Below are 16730 nucleotides of genomic sequence, written 5' to 3' on the forward strand. Positions count from 1 at the left end.
CACACACAGGCTTATGGATTTTGTAGTACTCAAGATTAAGTTGTGGACAGGAAATCCCTTTCTTCTAAGGACTTCAGTCTGTATTGCCTAAGAAGGTGCCACTTTCCAGACTTTGCTTCCCCACCTTGCCACCGTTTTTCTCTCTCACATATGCAACACACACACACTTTAGTGCTCAAAAAAAAAAAAAAAAAAAAAAAAAAAGTTTCATTTTTTATTATGTATATATAGTAGGGAGCAAGGGGTGTACATTGGTGTGGTGCCTGAGGGAACCAGAGCAGAGCTGGATATATAGGTGTTTAGAACTAAACTCTTCTGCAAGAGCAGTACCTATTTATTTATTTGTTTGTTTATTTATTTTTTGAGATAAGGTTTCTCTGTGTAGCCCTGGCTGTCCTGGACTCACTTTGCAGGCCAGGCTGGCCTCAAACTCACAGAGATCTGCCTGCCTCTGCCTCCCGAGTGCTGGGATTAAAGGTGTGCGCCACCACGTCCGGCTGCAGTGCCCATTCTTAATTTACTATTTTAGGATTTAAAAAAAAAAAAGGGTGGGCCAGGCGTGGTGGCGTTTGCCTTTAACCCTAGCATTCAGGAGGCAGAGGCAGAGGCAGAGGCAGGCAGATCACTGAATTCGAGGCCAGACTGGTCTACAAAGCAAGTCTACACAGCCAAGGCTACACAGAGAAACTCTGTCTCAAAAAAACAAAACAAAACCAAAATGGTGGTCCCTTTCTCATTATTAGCTATTTTTCTGAATTTGAAAAACATTTTTCCGTGTTCTGGCTCCTCAAATAATGCCATTTTAGCTCCATGTTACTCTTGAGATGTGCTAGCAGTCTGTGCTCCATTAGGCTGAGATTATAGTGACATGACAGTTGGAGAGCTGTTACATTTCCTTAGGTTCTCATCTCTATTTCTGCTTAATTTCTAGATTTTGGATCATTGTTTGACTTGGAAAATGATCTTCCTGATGAGCTGATCCCCAACGGAGAATTAAGCCTTTTAAACAGTGGGAACCTTGTTCCAGATGCTGCGTCCAAACATAAACAGCTGTCGGAGCTTCTTAGAGGAGGCAGTGGCTCTAGCATCAATCCTGGGATAGGCAATGTGAGTGCCAGCAGCCCTGTGCAGCAGGGCCTTGGTGGCCAGGCTCAGGGGCAGCCAAACAGTACAAGCATGGCCAACTTGGGTGCCATGGGAAAGAGCCCTCTGAACCAAGGAGACTCATCAACTCCTAACTTGCCCAAACAGGCAGCCAGCACCTCTGGGCCCAACCCCCCTGCCTCCCAAGCACTGAATCCACAAGCACAAAAGCAAGTTGGGCTGGTGACGAGTAGCCCTGCCACATCACAGACTGGACCTGGGATCTGCATGAACGCTAACTTCAACCAGACCCACCCAGGCCTTCTCAATAGTAACTCTGGCCATAGCTTAATGAATCAGGCTCAACAAGGGCAGGCTCAAGTCATGAATGGATCTCTTGGGGCTGCTGGAAGAGGAAGGGGAGCTGGAATGCCCTACCCTGCTCCAGCCATGCAGGGGGCCACAAGCAGTGTGCTGGCCGAGACGTTGACACAGGTTTCCCCACAAATGGCAGGCCATGCTGGATTGAATACAGCACAGGCAGGAGGCATGACCAAGGTAAGTGAGCTCAAGTGCTTGATTATTTCTAGAATGATGGTGGGTAACATGGGACTGTATGGCTTCTTTTTATCTCCCTTCTCTTGAAAGTTGCACGTGTCCATGAGAGGCAGATTTGTTTTGGAGTCCCTTGCAGATAGAAATCTCTATCTCCTATCTTTAAAATGGGGAGCCGGGGAAACCCAGGTTAGCTTTGAATTCACATGCAGTCTAAGTTGTTCTCAACCCATGATCCTTCTGCTGTAGCCTCTTCAGTGCTCAGATTACCGGTGTGTGCCATTGACTGCCAGTTCTTCTGAGAAAAATGTGTAGAAATGGAATCATGCAGTTCAAGGGCGGTTTCTGCTGAGAACCAGCTTTTTAATGCATCAGAGGATCTGGTCAAGGATGCTTCTTTACTCAGCTGATGAAATCTCCTCCTGTCTACCCTTTGCATCACTTAGGAATATGTTTACTGTCACAGTCTCCATTTTATTTTAGAGAAGCTATATTTGGAGATGGTCAGCTACTTGTGAACTAGACAGAGCCAGGGGGTTTGTAGACCTCCTGTTTCAATGAAAACAGAACAATGGCTCTCCAAGTGGTGGATCTTGAGTTATAGGCTGATGTGATGTACCTGTTGTGGGTGATGGAAACTGAACTGAGTTCTGGAAGAGCAGCAAGTGCTCTTATCTTCCAGCCCTGGTGGGGGCAATTTTTAACGAAAGAATACTGACATTTAAAACAAATATGGGATGGGGGTTATGTTGTACTCCTGTAATTCTAGTATTCACAAAGCTAGGAGGGTTATTGCCAAGTTTGAGACCCGCCTGTGATAAACAACAATTTCCAGGCAAGCCAGGACTACCCAGTAAGACCTTCTTTAAAACAAAAATAAAACTTGAAAAAGAACATTGATTTTTTTTTTTTTTTTTTTAATCATAGATACACTTTTGAAAAATAATGTAACTCATGCTGAGTGAACCTGTCTAAATTCTCACCAACATTGGATGTTGTGAGATCTTCTAGTCAAATAATTTTTATTAGAAATCACAAGTAATTGTCTTTCTCAGATTATTTTTACGTGTGTGTGGGTTCATGCCTGCCTGCCTTTAGTGCTAGAGACCCAACCTAAGGAATCACATGTGTTACGTAAGTGTTGTACCGCTGAGCTTTAGCTTATCTTTTCTTTTTTTGGTTTTTCAAGACAAGGTTTCTCTGTGTAGCCTTGGCTGTCCTAGACTCACTTTGCAGACCAGGCTGGCCTCAAACTCATAGCCACCTGTCTGCCTCTGCCTCCCAAGTGCTGGGATTAAAGGCATGTGCCACCACGCCTGCCTCATAGCTTATTCTTTATGTGTTAGAAGTTTAAGATGTCTTCCCTTTTTTAAATTTATCAAATTTAGACCCATAGGTTTACAATATGCCTCTCGTGTGTTTTGCGAGAGTGTTTTCAATTTGTATGGAAACATACATTTTTTTCTTATTGCTTTTAGATTGTATATCATATTCAAAAGTACTTTCTGTAGTCTAAACTATAAATGTGTTGGATGTGGTGACATTCATCTGTAATCTTAACAACTTAGGAGTAAGAGTTAAGGGGATGGCTTGAGCTCTGGAGTTGGAAATTTAGCGTAGACAATAGAAGCAAGATCTGTTGTTGCCCTCTTCCCTAAAAAATGTAACAGAAAACTATTCTCTTATGTTTTCTTCTTATTTTTTGAGTCTTGACCTTACTTTTTGTTCATGGTTGTGGCAAAGCATTTGTTAGTAAGTGTGAGGCCGTGGGCACTGTGCTCTAAGAATGCCCCTCTTGCAATGAACAAACAGACTCACCAAAGAAATGTTAATTTTGACCAAAGATCAATCTAGGGTTGCTTTTTTTCAATTGGTAGTAGTTGCAGTTTATTTATATGTTGTTAGTCTATCTTCCCTTATTGTTTGCATTAGTTATTAATCTCTGCCTGTACCTGTGCTAGAAAGTCATACTAGCTGTTGACTCACCTTTTGTTCATGACAGTGATGGTACATGTGTTTCTCAGCCGTGGCCACACATTAGAATTATTTGGGAGTTTTAAAGATAAAATGTCTGAACCTCACTGCTGAGCAGTTAGATTAGAATCTCTGAGACATAGCAGGACACGGACGGTTATAGTTTATATTCCTCAGACGATCTTAACAGCAGATAGGGATAAGGACCACTATTTTAGGTAAACACGAGAACCTTTTCCATCTGGATTGAGAGCTCTATCAGTAATGTGTTTTTTGCACAAGCATGAGGACCCGAGTTTGTTTCCTGGTATCCATGCTGCCTGGGAAGGTAAGATACCCAGATCCCTAGGGCTTGGTGCTGGTTAGCCTAGTCTGATTGATGAGCATAAGACCAGTGAAATAACCTGTTTCTCTCTTTTTCCTTTTTTTTTTTTTTTGAGACAGGGCTTCTCTGTGTAGCCTTGGCTGCCCTGGACTCGCTTTGTAGACCAGGCTGGCCTCGAACTCACAGCGATCCGTCTGCCTCTGCCTCCCGAGTGCTGGGATTAAAGGTGTGCGCTACCACCTCCTGGCTGCTTCTTTAGGATTTTCAGAAAAAGATTTTTAATTAGGTGTGTGTGTGTGTGTGTGTGTGTGTACACACTAGAAGAAAATGTCAGATTTCTTGTGTGCTTCCTGATGTGGGTGCTGGTACTTGAGCTCAGGTCCCTGAGAGGAAGCCAGTACTTAAACACTGAGCCATCTCTCCAGCCCCATCTTTTAGGATTTTTGTTTCTTACAGATTAGGAAGATTGACCTTTTGGGCGGGGGTGGTTTTCAGAGTTGTCATTTGTAGGGTTTTTGTGTGGTTTTTTTGTTTGTTTGTTTTGTTTTTTGTTCTTGTTACTGTTGTGTTAACTGAATGAAAGCGAGTGTAGAAGTTCCTATTGTCTCCTCCTCAGGCAGTTGAAGTAGTGCTGACATGACTTAATACCTTGAAGGATGTAGTCTGTGTAAGCATGGAGACCTGAGGCTGCCTCATTTTCTGTCTTTGTTCTCCTTTCTGTGGAAAGTTAGGGCTTCTCACCTCCAGACTGATGTGACATCTTTTGTCAGTTTACTGGTTTTGGACTTTGTCTTTTGAGTTGATGTAGCTGTCTTTATGTTTTTCAGAGAAGTGTAAATTTACTTAGATTTTAGGAAAAACACATACTTACTTCTCATTAAGGTATATTTAGTGGCTGGAGCTACAGCTCAGTGGTTAAGAGCACTTGCTTTTTTTTTTTTTTTTTTTTTTTTTTTAAATGGTGAAAAAAGTGTGTATTTAGAATTAGCCAGCTGGACTCAGTTTAGATGATCCCAATCTTGTTGGCAACATCCAGAGCATCCTAATCAGGAGCCAGTTGAACACACGCCTTCTTCTCTCCGTCAGGCCTTATCAGAGGATTGGCTTTGGCCACATCAGTGTCATAGAGTTACCTCCCGGCCTGTTTGACCTGGTGCTTTGTTAGCCTGGACATCCACAGTGAACACGCGTGTGTTGTTGTCCTCCGTCTTCTTCATGGCTGACTCGGTCGGTGCTCAGGGGGAACTTGATGATGGCATAGTGCTCAAGCCTGTTCCTCCTGGGTGCCCTCTTTCGAGGGTATTTGGGCTGCCTCCAGAGCCGCAGGGTCTTGGGCTGCCGGAAGGTGGGGGGACGAGCACTTGATGTTTTTGCAGAGGTTTTAGGCTCAAGTCCCAGCACCTATGTGGTGCCTCAGAACCATCCATGACTCAGTTCCAGACCTGACCTGACCTCCCTCTTCTGACCTAACCTCCATGACACTGGGCATAGCATGCACATGGTGCATAAACATAGATGTTTATAGACAAAAACTATACATATAAAATAAAATAAATAATTCTAAATTAAGTGTGTATATGTGATAGGTACTGTAGGCTATTTACTTTTTATAGAACAGATTAAGACATTGAATAACTTTACATAATTTCAGTCAATAACTTGCAGAACCTCCTTGTATTCTATTCAGCCTGGCTTTAAGCCTTTTTAATCATGAGCTATGCAATCTGAACCATGCATGGGTCAATACCCCCACCCCCCACCCCAGTGTATCCTTGGCTGTCCTAGACTCACTTTACAGACCAGGCTGGGTTCGAACTCACAGTGATCCATCACCTGCCTCTGCCTCCAGAGTGCTGGGATTAAAGGCGTGTGCCACCATGCCCAACATTTATTATCTTAAAATTACTGTAATTCTGGGCTGGTAAGCACTCGATTTTCTTTCAGAGAACCTAAGTTCAGATTCCAGCACTCAAAATTTTAGGCAGTGCACGACCACCTGACTCCAGCTTCAGGGGATCTGGCATCCTTTTCTGGCCTTTGCTTGTACCTATACACGCTCACACAGACATGCAGAGACTTCAACAAAAACAAAAAAATTTTTTTTCTTTTTTTGAATTTTCAAGACAGGGTCTCTCTGTGTAGCCTTGGCTGTCCTAGGACTCACTTTGTAGACCAGGCTGGCCTCAAATTCACAGAGATCCACCTGCCCCAAGATATTTTTTATTTTGATGATTGTGGATTATTTATAATTGTGTGTCACTATTGAAGAAAATGCTGTGGGTTTTTTCCCGTATATAATCTAAGCTGGCCCTAAACTGAGACTCAGCATCTTCCTGACTCAGCCTGCTGAGGGGTGGCATTATAGGTGTCCTGTCAGCAGGAAAACAGTTACAGGAAAAAGGTAAGTCATTTTAAACACACTGGCAGTGATGACAGGGCATGGCGAAGTTAACATCTGGAGCCAACTAAAACTAATTCCCCATTTGATTGGACGTTAGCAAACTTCATGTGTTACTGTTTTTTTAGGGGCGCCTGTGTCAACTTTGCCACTGAAAATAGCCCAGAGAATTGGCCTACATGTAGAAGGCAACCAGAAAAAGATGCATTTCCATTGGATTAGAAACCACACAGGCACTCAGACTAATATTCTCCTATGATAGGTACTGAGATATGTTGCTTTATACAGAAGGTTGCAGAACAGAGTGGGGAGTGTTGTGTGCTGCTTGGTGTTTTAGTTTGTTTTCTGTTGCTTTGTTAATTTACCAAAAGCAGTGTAGCAGGGAGGAAAGGTCCTTTGTTGGGGAGTCAGGTCAGGAACTCAAGCAAGAACAAAGCAGAAACCATGAAGGAACACTGTTTATTGGTGTCGTTTCTGGCTTACGTTCAGCTACTTTTTTTTATATAGCCCATATACCTTTCTTGCCTAGAGATGGTGCCCCCTCCATGAGCTGTGCTCTCCCATACCAGTCACCAGTCAGCACACTCTGTCATAGAGAGATGACATGTAGTCTGATCTAGGTAACTCCTCAATTTAGGATTTCTCTTACAGGGAGGTATGCCAGGTTGACAGTAAAAGATAACCAGTAGGGGCTGAGCAGACGGCCCAGAGGTTAAGAGCACTGACGGCTGCTCTTCCAGCAGACAGTTCAATCCCCAGCAACCACACGGTGGCTCATGACCATCTGAGATCTGTTGCCCTCTTCCGGCATGCGTGTATACATGAAGGCAGGGCACTGTATACGTAATAATAAGTAAATAACAAGATAAACAGCAAACCTGGTCAGGTGGTCCAGATTCTTTTTTATTTCTAAGGTTAATAAAAAATTTCCTAGTGTTGTCACCCTAGAAATCACTTTTTTTTCCCTCACCCTGGAAGGATTCCAAAATAAGTAGATAAAGTAAAAAAAAATTTTTTTTCACAGAGGGTTAAGAGTAGGCCCTTTTTGTTGTGTTGAGACTTTTGAGATACTGCTTGTTTTTTAGAATGTGTTCAGAAAAGTAGAGCTTGATATTGCCTGGGACTCTTCTTCCTAGAGTAAAGGTTTTCACGTGGGTCCAGTCCTCAGCCACACTCAGCCATCATCATATTAGGCCAATGCTTTAAAATCAAAGCTGGGCTCTACACACAAAGTGCCCAACATCTAGACAGGGGTGTGGCCTCAGAATATGCATTTATGACAGGTTCCTCCAAGGTGAACCTGATTATGCCAGTCAGGAATTGCATTCTGGGGATCTGTGTTCTAAAGGAACAGATTCACAGTGTAGACGGTGGAGGGTTAGTAGAGTCAAGTCTCTTGTTAAAGAAGGGTTAGTTCATCTTTATTCTTTAGACTGTTGGGAATCTCTGATATTTAGTACTAAGTGAAACAGCACTGTTTACTTCTCTGATGCTTTTCATTCTGATGTAATAGCATCTCTTTTTTTTCTTTAATATAACATAAAGGAAGTTAGCAAGATTTCTCAGTGTGTTAAAAGCCCTTTCTGCTAAGTCTAATAAGCCTGAGTTCATTTCTGGAGACTCAGGGTGGAGGAACTGACCCCATACAGACATCATGGTACATGTATACATATATACATAGACTCATTCCCTCCATAAGATGTAATTACATTTAAGAATAATCCAAACAAAATGGAATTTTTCTTTTTGTTGCATTTTTAGATTTATTTATTTACTTATTTATTTAATGTGCATTGGTGTTTTGCCTGCATATTTGTCTGTGAGGGTGTCATACCCTGTGAGCGGCCATGTGGGTGCTGGGAGTTGGACCCAAGTCTTCTGGAATGGGGTAGTCAGTGTTCTTAACTGCTGAGCCATCTCTTCAGCCCTAAAAATGCAATTTTCTATTCTGAAAAAGTCATAATTTGGTCTCTTTTAGATGATCACAACAGAGATGAGTAGTTTGTAAAATGAGCCTCCCCAGCAGAGTGAAGCACGGTTGTAGTACGGGATATATACAGCCCGTGGAGGAGCAGCCTCTGGGCAGAAGTACACAACAGTTTCAGGAATCTCACCGTAACTGCAGATGAAGTCAAGCTTCAAGAGTGGAGCTTGGACTCTGAAGTGAGCTGCCTGGGTTCATATGAAGGCTCCGAATTACTACCCGTATGCAAATGACTTTGTTTACCCCCATCTTTTCTATGAGGTTAATATAATAGCACTACTCACCCCAAGAACTGTTTTATCAGTTTTGAGGGGATAGTACTCATGTCTCCTGTAGGATTTGTGGTGATTTGTGGGATGTGAGAGCAGCTCTTAGGACACTGCCTGGGTTTTGTAGAAATTGAGAAGTGCTACTTTGCTGTAGGACATGAAATAGCCATAAGAGTGTGAAGTAAGCGACGAGACTTTTTGCAGTGTTTTCAGTGACTGTTGTTGAAATTTTATATTTGAAAGCATAGGCTTTTCTAGAGAAGAAAGCATAAAATGTAACTCCATCTCTACTGGGTCTTTTGTTTGTATTTATTTACAGTGTGGGAGTTGGTTCTCTCTTTTAAGGCTATAGGCTACAGGATAGAACATGGGTTATCAAGCTAGTCAGCACGTACCCTGACAGGGCTCAGTTACATGTATGATTATGCAGCTTTTTAAAATAAGCTTTGGTTGTCCTGGGCCTTGTAGACCAGGCTGGCCTTCAGAGATCCACCTGCCTCTGCATCCCTGAGTGCTGGGATTACAGGTGTGCGCTACCACACCCAGCTAATTATGTGTCTTTTAGAAGTAAAAGTTGAACTCAGTTTCTCTTTTTTCTACTTAACTGATTATTCTCTGTAATACAACCTGAGTGAATGTGTTGCACATTTGTAACAATAATGACTTCTTTGATAACTCTTAGACCAATACTGTAAGAGGAATGAGTACATAGTCAAGGAATCATCTTTGTTATCTTGGCAATTCTTATATCTAGAATTAAAGACATACTGTTGCTAATTTAAATATATTTTAATGTCTTACATTAAAAAAATAATGCACATAGAATGGACTGAACAAATCTTGTATCTGTCATAACTTACATACCTTTGCTCCCCAATCTTCAAGATGTAGGGCAGTTTTCTTGCTAGAAAATTCCATTGTACCCATCTTTCTCCTGTGTCATCTTCCCCATTACTGTAAAGAAACACCTAACAAAATCAAATAAGAGAGAGCTTATTTTGACTCACAGTTCCAGGGACATACTGGCAGGAAGGTGAGGCCGCTGGTTGGTCACCCAGCAGCTGCAATGGAGAGGAAGGTGAATGCTAGTGCTAAATTGGATTTCTTCTTTTTTATGCATTCCAGGATCCTATTCATGGAATGGTGCTGTCTACTTTAAAGTGGATTTTCCCACTATATTCTTTTATTGTTTTTTTGAGACAGGGTTTCTCTGTGTAACAACTCTGGCTTTCCTAAGAACTTGATCTGTAGACCAAGTTGGCCTTGAACTCACCTGCCTCTGCCTCCCAAGTGCTGGGGTTAAAGGCCACTACCACCTGGCTGGGTCTTCCCACTTTAATGAAGCTGATTTAGAAGAACAGCCAGTGCTCTTAACCTCTGAGCCATCTCTGCAGCCTTCTTATCAACTGGAGGCCAGGTATTCAGATGCCTTGATACTATGGAAGCATTTCTCATTCAAACCATCACATTCCACTCCCTGGCCCCCATAGTCCTGTTGCAGTAACATAATGCAAAAAATCCAATTTCAAAAGTCCTCATCATTTTTAACGGTCATAATGCTATTTAAAAGTTGAAAATCTCAGGACAGTATCTTAACTCTAACTCCCTGTAAAATCTAAAGGCAAATTACATACTTCTGGAGGGAAATAAAGACCACCAGTACTGTGAGGAAATGCTGGACAGAAACAAGATTTGCCAGAAGGGAAAATACCAAATCCTGTAGCTCCTGGTCTGAAGTCAAAGAACTTCCATGATTCTGCCTTTCTAGCTTTGCTGTGTGCAATCTGCTCCCTACCCTTACAGTTCTTGGCAAATGTCCCCTGGCTCTGGTATCAGAGGTTGCCAATGCAACTGAGGCTTCATTTCCGCTTTTAGGCTTCACATACTGGCCTTTTAGGTCCTCCATGCAGGGATCATGTAGCAAACCCTAACAGGTCTCCTAAATCATAGTAGGTGATTCTAAAGCACACACCATCTTGGGATGGAGCCTGACTCCATTGAGTCGTATTTGCAGCAGCTTTTGTTTGTTGTTTCTTCCTGGAGCAGAGACTTCTGTGGGCCTTTTCCTTTCACATGGTGGAAGCTTAGCTGTGTTGGATCTTGCCTTAGGCACCTTTCCTTTATTCTATTGCAAATCAGGCCTCTCCTTAATCTCTATTTCTTTTTGCACAAGTCTCAGCTGTAACATTAAGTTTTCTGGTGTTCTTTTTTTTTGTCTTTATACTGTATATTTTCTTTCTTTTTCTGCCTCACTTGTTCTTGAAATATTGGCTGTCTTGAAATCTCTACCAAAGAAATTAGTCCTAAATTTAGCCTTAGGCAAGTTTGGAGGACACCGGTAGAAAGCAGCCACTTCCCTCCTGCCTCCTCCCTCTTTTCCTTTCTTTCTTCCTTCCTTTGCCAAAATATCACAGGAATACTCTCTAGCCTAGTGACTAATACTGTTACTCTCTGAAATGTCTTGAGCTGAGTCTCCACAATTCCCCTAGCTCTCAGTACTGCTGTCTTCCGAGTTCCTGCTAGGTGTCCCATTAAGTTACAGACCGAAGTTCAAAGACTTAGATTCTGCTAAGCAGCAGCACCGTGAGGCCTTTGACAGCAGTATCCCACTCCCAGGTGTCAGCTTCTGTATTACTCACTTCACTTGTGCTGTGATAAAATACCACGACCAAGACATTTTATATGAGCATAAGAGGTAAGAGTTCTAGGAGATAAAGAGTTAGTTCATCATGGCAGGAAATTGTGGCAGCAGGAACAGCCGAGAGTTCTCATCTCAGACCATAAGCAAGAAACAGAGGAAGGAAACTGGGAATGATGTTAAGACTTAGAATTCTCAAAGCCTTCTCCCTGTGACAGAAATGGCACCTCTAAACCCCTTCAAATCATGCCAGCAGCTGGGGACTGAGTAGCCAAGTACCAGAGAATATGTGGGACACTTCTCACGCAGTCCCTCCCTCCCCTTCAGTTACGGCTAATGGCTTTCATTGGGTTGCTTTTACCTAATTGGAACCAACTATATGAATGAATGCTTCATATGGACAGTTCATATCAATGGAGTTGTATAATATTATGTAAAATGTATTTTTAGTTATAACCACTTCTGCTCTTCCATGTTAACCCTCCTCTGAGGGTTGCTACCTCTGTCTGCTAATCTAGACAGTTTGTTTTTGTTTCTTTTCTTTTTATTTATTTATTTTTTGTTTGTTTGTTTTCAAGACAGGGTTTCTCTGTGTAGCCTTGGCTATCCTGAACTGTAGACCAGGCTGGCCTTAAACTCACAGAGATCCTCCAGCCTCCGCCTCCCTACTGTTGGGATTAAAGATGTGCTCCACCATGCCCAGCTCAGCCTCTTGAGTCGTAATGCTGAATAAATCCACCCTTTCTAGTTCTTTCTGATTCTTGCTGGCTGGTTCAGCTCAGCTGTTCTGGCTCAAAGTCTCCTAGCTGACTGATTCAATCTGGCTTTTCTCTCTTCGAGTTGCTCTGCTTGGTCTCATACTAACTTTGGCAGTACGTTCTGATCTTCTGGTTTCTTCTCGTTCTCTGGCTCATTTTGTCTTCACCTGTGTCTCGCTTGTTCTCTACAACCTGTCTCTGTAAACTGTCATGGCAAAACTGCCTTCCCCTCTCTCGCTGCTCCCTTTAAATCACCTCTCCTTCCTCTCTGTTCTTATGAGACTTGGGCATATCCTATTCTATCTTTCTCTTATCTGTCACTTTGTCTGCCTGGCAATTAGACATCACTTTCAAACATGGGTGCTTCCCCTCCCCATACAGGGTCTCTCTATGTCACCCAGGCTGTCGCGGACTGGCTTTGTAGACCAGGCTGGCTGGGTGCTTCCTTCTACCAATTAACTTTACCTTCATTGTTTGGAATTAAAGGAGTGTTCTAAGGGCTTTTCTGAATTCCAGCCAGAGTAGCCCTGTTGCTGGATTAAAATCCCTCTACACCTCCTTCACCCTCTTCATAGATGTTCCCCTTTGTGTCCTCTTGTGTTGTTGCTGTTTTAAAAACCCACTGAGTCCTATTAGTTGCTGTCTTTGTGCTCATGGGCCATCTAGTAGAGCATTGCCAACCTGGAAGATGGACCAGTAGTTCCTCACTTAGGAGCAGGAGCTCCTCCCCTTCCATCTGGAGTTTTGACTGGCTTGATCTGGTGTGTAGGTCACCACAGCTGCTATGAGTTTATGAGTGCAACATCCATGTCATGTCGAGAAGGCAGCATCTCATAATGCTCCTCTGTATCCTCCTGCTCTCAATTCTTTCCACCTGAGATATTCCTGAGCCTTGGGTGGGTTAATATGGATGTTCATTCAAGGCTGAACACTCGACAGCCACTCACTAATCTTGCCCCTTCAGTTAGTTTGAATTTGCATTAACCACTGCCACTGCAAAAAGAAGATTGTCTTTCCAAGGTTGAGAACAGCCTGGGTTTATATGTGTTAACATAAATATTTATTTAGAAGATAATTTGATAACATGACTGTTTAGTAAAATAACAATATCAGGTTCTACCTTTTTGGGCCTGTGACTTCCCTAGTCATGGGCTTTTGACCAGGATCACAGTATTAGGCATGAAATTCTCTCCTGTTGATCAGGCCTCAGTCAGATCAGAAAGTGATTAGTCATCCCCTGACAGTGCTGCCACTATTGCACCAGTAGGCTCATTTTGCCTGGCAGCTCAGTATTGCAGCATGCGTGTCCAGCACTGGGAAAGACTGTGGATGTCTTTTCTCCCCAGTAGCCTGCATAGTACCTTCTGGCACCATATAAAGACTAGCCAGCAAGGAGGAAGTTTCCTGGTTGGTTTGATGTTAATTTATGTTCAGTGGCAAAGTAAGTGAAATCTTCAGCATTAAATGTTTATGATGAGTAGCCAAGGGCAGTGGAGACTTGTGCACCTTCCTTGACCACTAACTTCTAGGGAGCTGTATTAGTTAGAATTCTCTAGAGGAACAGAACTGATAAAGTTGTGAGTGTGTGTGTGTGTGTGTGTGTGTGTGTGTGTGTGTGTGAGAGAGAGAGAGAGAGAGAGAGAGAGAGAGAGAGAGAGAGAGAGAGAGAGAGAGAGAGAGAGAACCCTCCTGATTGCCTTTGTATTAGAGTAGCTATAGGCGGTGTCCAGTAGTTCAGTCCCCGAGCCTGGGATGTCTTAGCTGGTCTTCAGTATACATTGGAATCCCAAAGAACATAGTTCTAATACCAGCGAATTAGTGCATCAGCAGCAGGATGGATGAAGTTAACAAAGAGAATGAGGCAAGCAGACAAAAAGCAAAAGCTTCCTTCTTCCTTTTCCATGTGCTCTTATGTGGGCTGCCACTGGAGCTGGTAGCCCTGATTTAGGGTGGGCCTTCTCACTTCAAATGATGCAATCAAGAAAATACTCACAGGTATCCCCACTGCTAGGGTTTTTGTTGGTTCCAGATATAGTCAAAATGATTAGCCATCACATGCCTTGCACTTTAGTTTTTATTTAATAACCCCTGTCTTATGGAAGTAACATTGTTTACTCAAGCAGATTAATGATTAATTCTGGCTTTCTTTTTTTTCCAGACAGGGTTTCTCTGTGTAGCCTTGGTTGTCCAGGACTCACTTTGTAGACCAGGCTGGCCTCAAACTCACAGAGATCCACCTGCCTCTGCCTCTCAAGTGCTGGGATTAAAGGCATGTACCACCTTGCCCAGCTTCTGTTTTAAATTTTTTAAGGTTGTATTTTGAAATTGAGTATTAACTCCTGGGTTTTCTTTTCTTTCTCTTTTTTGTTTTTATTTTCGAGACGGGGTTTCTCTGTGTAGCCTTGGCTGTCCTGGACTCACTTTGTAGAGCAGGCTGGCCTCTTAACTCACAGTGATCCACCTGCCTCTGCCTCCTAAGTTACTGGGTTTTCATCATAAGGCTTTTCATACATAATTAATCTGCTTCTTTTTTTAAAAAAAGGTTTATGTATTATTATTATTATTATTATTATTATTATTATTATTATTATTATTATTATTATTATAATATACAGATCTCCGCCTGCATGTACATCTGCAGGCCAGAGAAGGGCATCAGATCACATTATAAATGGTTGTGAGCCACCATGTGGTTGCTGAGAATTGAACTCATGACCTCTGGAAGAACAGTAAGTGCTCTTAAACACTGAGCCATCTCTCCAGCCCCTATTATCTGCTTCTTTTCTCATCTTTTAAGATTTAATCCTTTAGCCCTAAGTATCTCCCTCTTCTTTCTTTCTTTCCTTTTTTGTTTTTTTGTTTTGTTTTTGAGACAGGGTTTCTCTGTGCAGCCTTGGCTGTCCTGGAGTCCCTTTGTAGACCAGGCTGGCCTCAAACTCACAGCAATCCGCCTGCCTCTGCCTCCCAAGTGCTGGGATTAAAGGTGTGCGCCACCACCGCCCGGCTCAATCCCTCTTCTTTCTTTTCATGTGTGTCCTCCTATCACTGCACTTTAAAAAGCTGAGTTATGAGATAATAGGCTTCTATGGGGCTTTTTATGCCTTCTTTTAGTAAATTTACTAAAACATTTGGCGTTTGTGCCTCTATTCATTAAGAGTGCGAGGGGTGTGTATGCGAGAGAGACAGAGACACACACACACACACACACACACACACACACACACACACACGGGGTGGGGGGGGGAAGAATGAATATGTGTGCACAGAGCAGAGGTCAGCATGAGTGTTTTCTTTAATCACTTTCCCACCTATTTTGTGAGGCGGGATCTTAGTTGTGCAGCTTGTAGTGTACCAACTGACTAGATTTGGTGGCCAGCAAACCCTTACGGTTTGCCTGTCGTGTTTAGTGCGGTACCTAACTTAAATAACTCCAGCCCTTGTTTTCATTTTTGAGTTAGGTTTGGCCCTGTGGCTCACTCAAGCTGTATGAGTACATGGCTCAAGCTGGCCTCAGCCTTGACTGCAGTTCTCTTGTCTCGGCCTCCTGAAATCTGCAATCCAGCTGTGAGCTCCTACATGAAAGCTTCTCTATTTTTACATGATTTTTCTATCAAGAATACACTGTCTTTGTGGGGTAACTTTGGGATTGCTTCTTTTTCCATTCTTAAAATTTATCTAAGATTAGTATTATTGAGGCTTAGAGAGATGGCTCACCAATTAAGAGCACTGACTGTTCTTCCAGAGGACCCAGGTTTGATTCCTAGCACCTAGCACATGACAGTTTACAACTGTCTACAGCCATCTGTAACTTCAATTTCAGGGATCTGGTGTTGCCTTTGGGACTCTGGGTATCAGACACACACATATATGAAGACAATGTACACATAAAACTAAATAAATAAAAATTTAAAATATTAGTACTATTTAAAAAGATTCACTGGTGAAGTCGTCTTAGTCTGCTGTTTTTATCATTGAGAAGGTTTTTTTTTTTTTAATTAAAAAAAGATTTATTTATTGCATATGACTGCTTTATCTGCAGAAGAGGTCACCAGATCCTATTATAGATGGTTGTGAGTCACCATGTGGTTGCTGGGAATTGAACTCAGGACCTCTGGAAGAGCAGGCGGCATTCTTAACCACTGAGCCATCTCTCCAGCCCTTTTTTTCTTTTTTTAAAAAAGATTTTATTGATTTATTATGTATACAGTGTTCTGCCTGCATGTACACCTGCACACCAGAAGAGGGCATCAGATCTCATTATAGATGGCTGTGAGCCACCATGTGGTTGTTGGGAATTGAACTCAGGACCTTTGGAAGAGCAGATAGTGCACTTAACCTCTGAACCATCTCTCCAGTTTTGGAAACGTTTTAAATTATGATCCATTTTAGGTTATTCATAGTTTTTACTTGTGTTAATTTTGGTAATTTGTAGTTTTTAAAGGGGATTTATTGATTTCATCTAACTTTTTGTTTTTGTTTTGTTTTGTTTTTTGAGACAGGGTTTCTCTGTGTAACAGAGCCCTGGCTCCCCCGGACTCCCTTTGTAGACCACACTGGTCTTGAACTTACAGAAACTCACCTGTCTCTGTCTCCCAAGTGCTGAGGATTAAAGGAGTGTGCCACTACCACCCAACTCAAATGTATTCTTAATATTCTTTTAAAAACAATTATTACAGTTATCTGTGTGTATGTGTGTGCCTGTGGATAGTGCCAAGGCACATGTGTGGATGTTCTGACAACTTGTGG

The 16730-nt window shown here is 42.4% G+C and overlaps 1 protein-coding gene across 1 annotated transcript in view; it reads left to right on the top strand.

Annotated features, from left to right (window-relative positions):
- Crebbp (CREB binding protein) overlaps positions 1 to 16730 on the top strand; it is a 129496-nt gene that overhangs the window by 27383 nt on the left and 85383 nt on the right. The window contains exon 2 of the mRNA XM_051167579.1: positions 932 to 1641. Coding sequence (XP_051023536.1) covers positions 932 to 1641 — 710 coding nt within the window. The remainder of the gene's footprint in view (positions 1 to 931; positions 1642 to 16730) is intronic.

The sequence above is a fragment of the Acomys russatus genome, chromosome 25, assembly GCF_903995435.1.
Source record: "Acomys russatus chromosome 25, mAcoRus1.1, whole genome shotgun sequence".
In the NCBI taxonomy this organism is placed as follows: domain Eukaryota; kingdom Metazoa; phylum Chordata; class Mammalia; order Rodentia; family Muridae; genus Acomys; species Acomys russatus.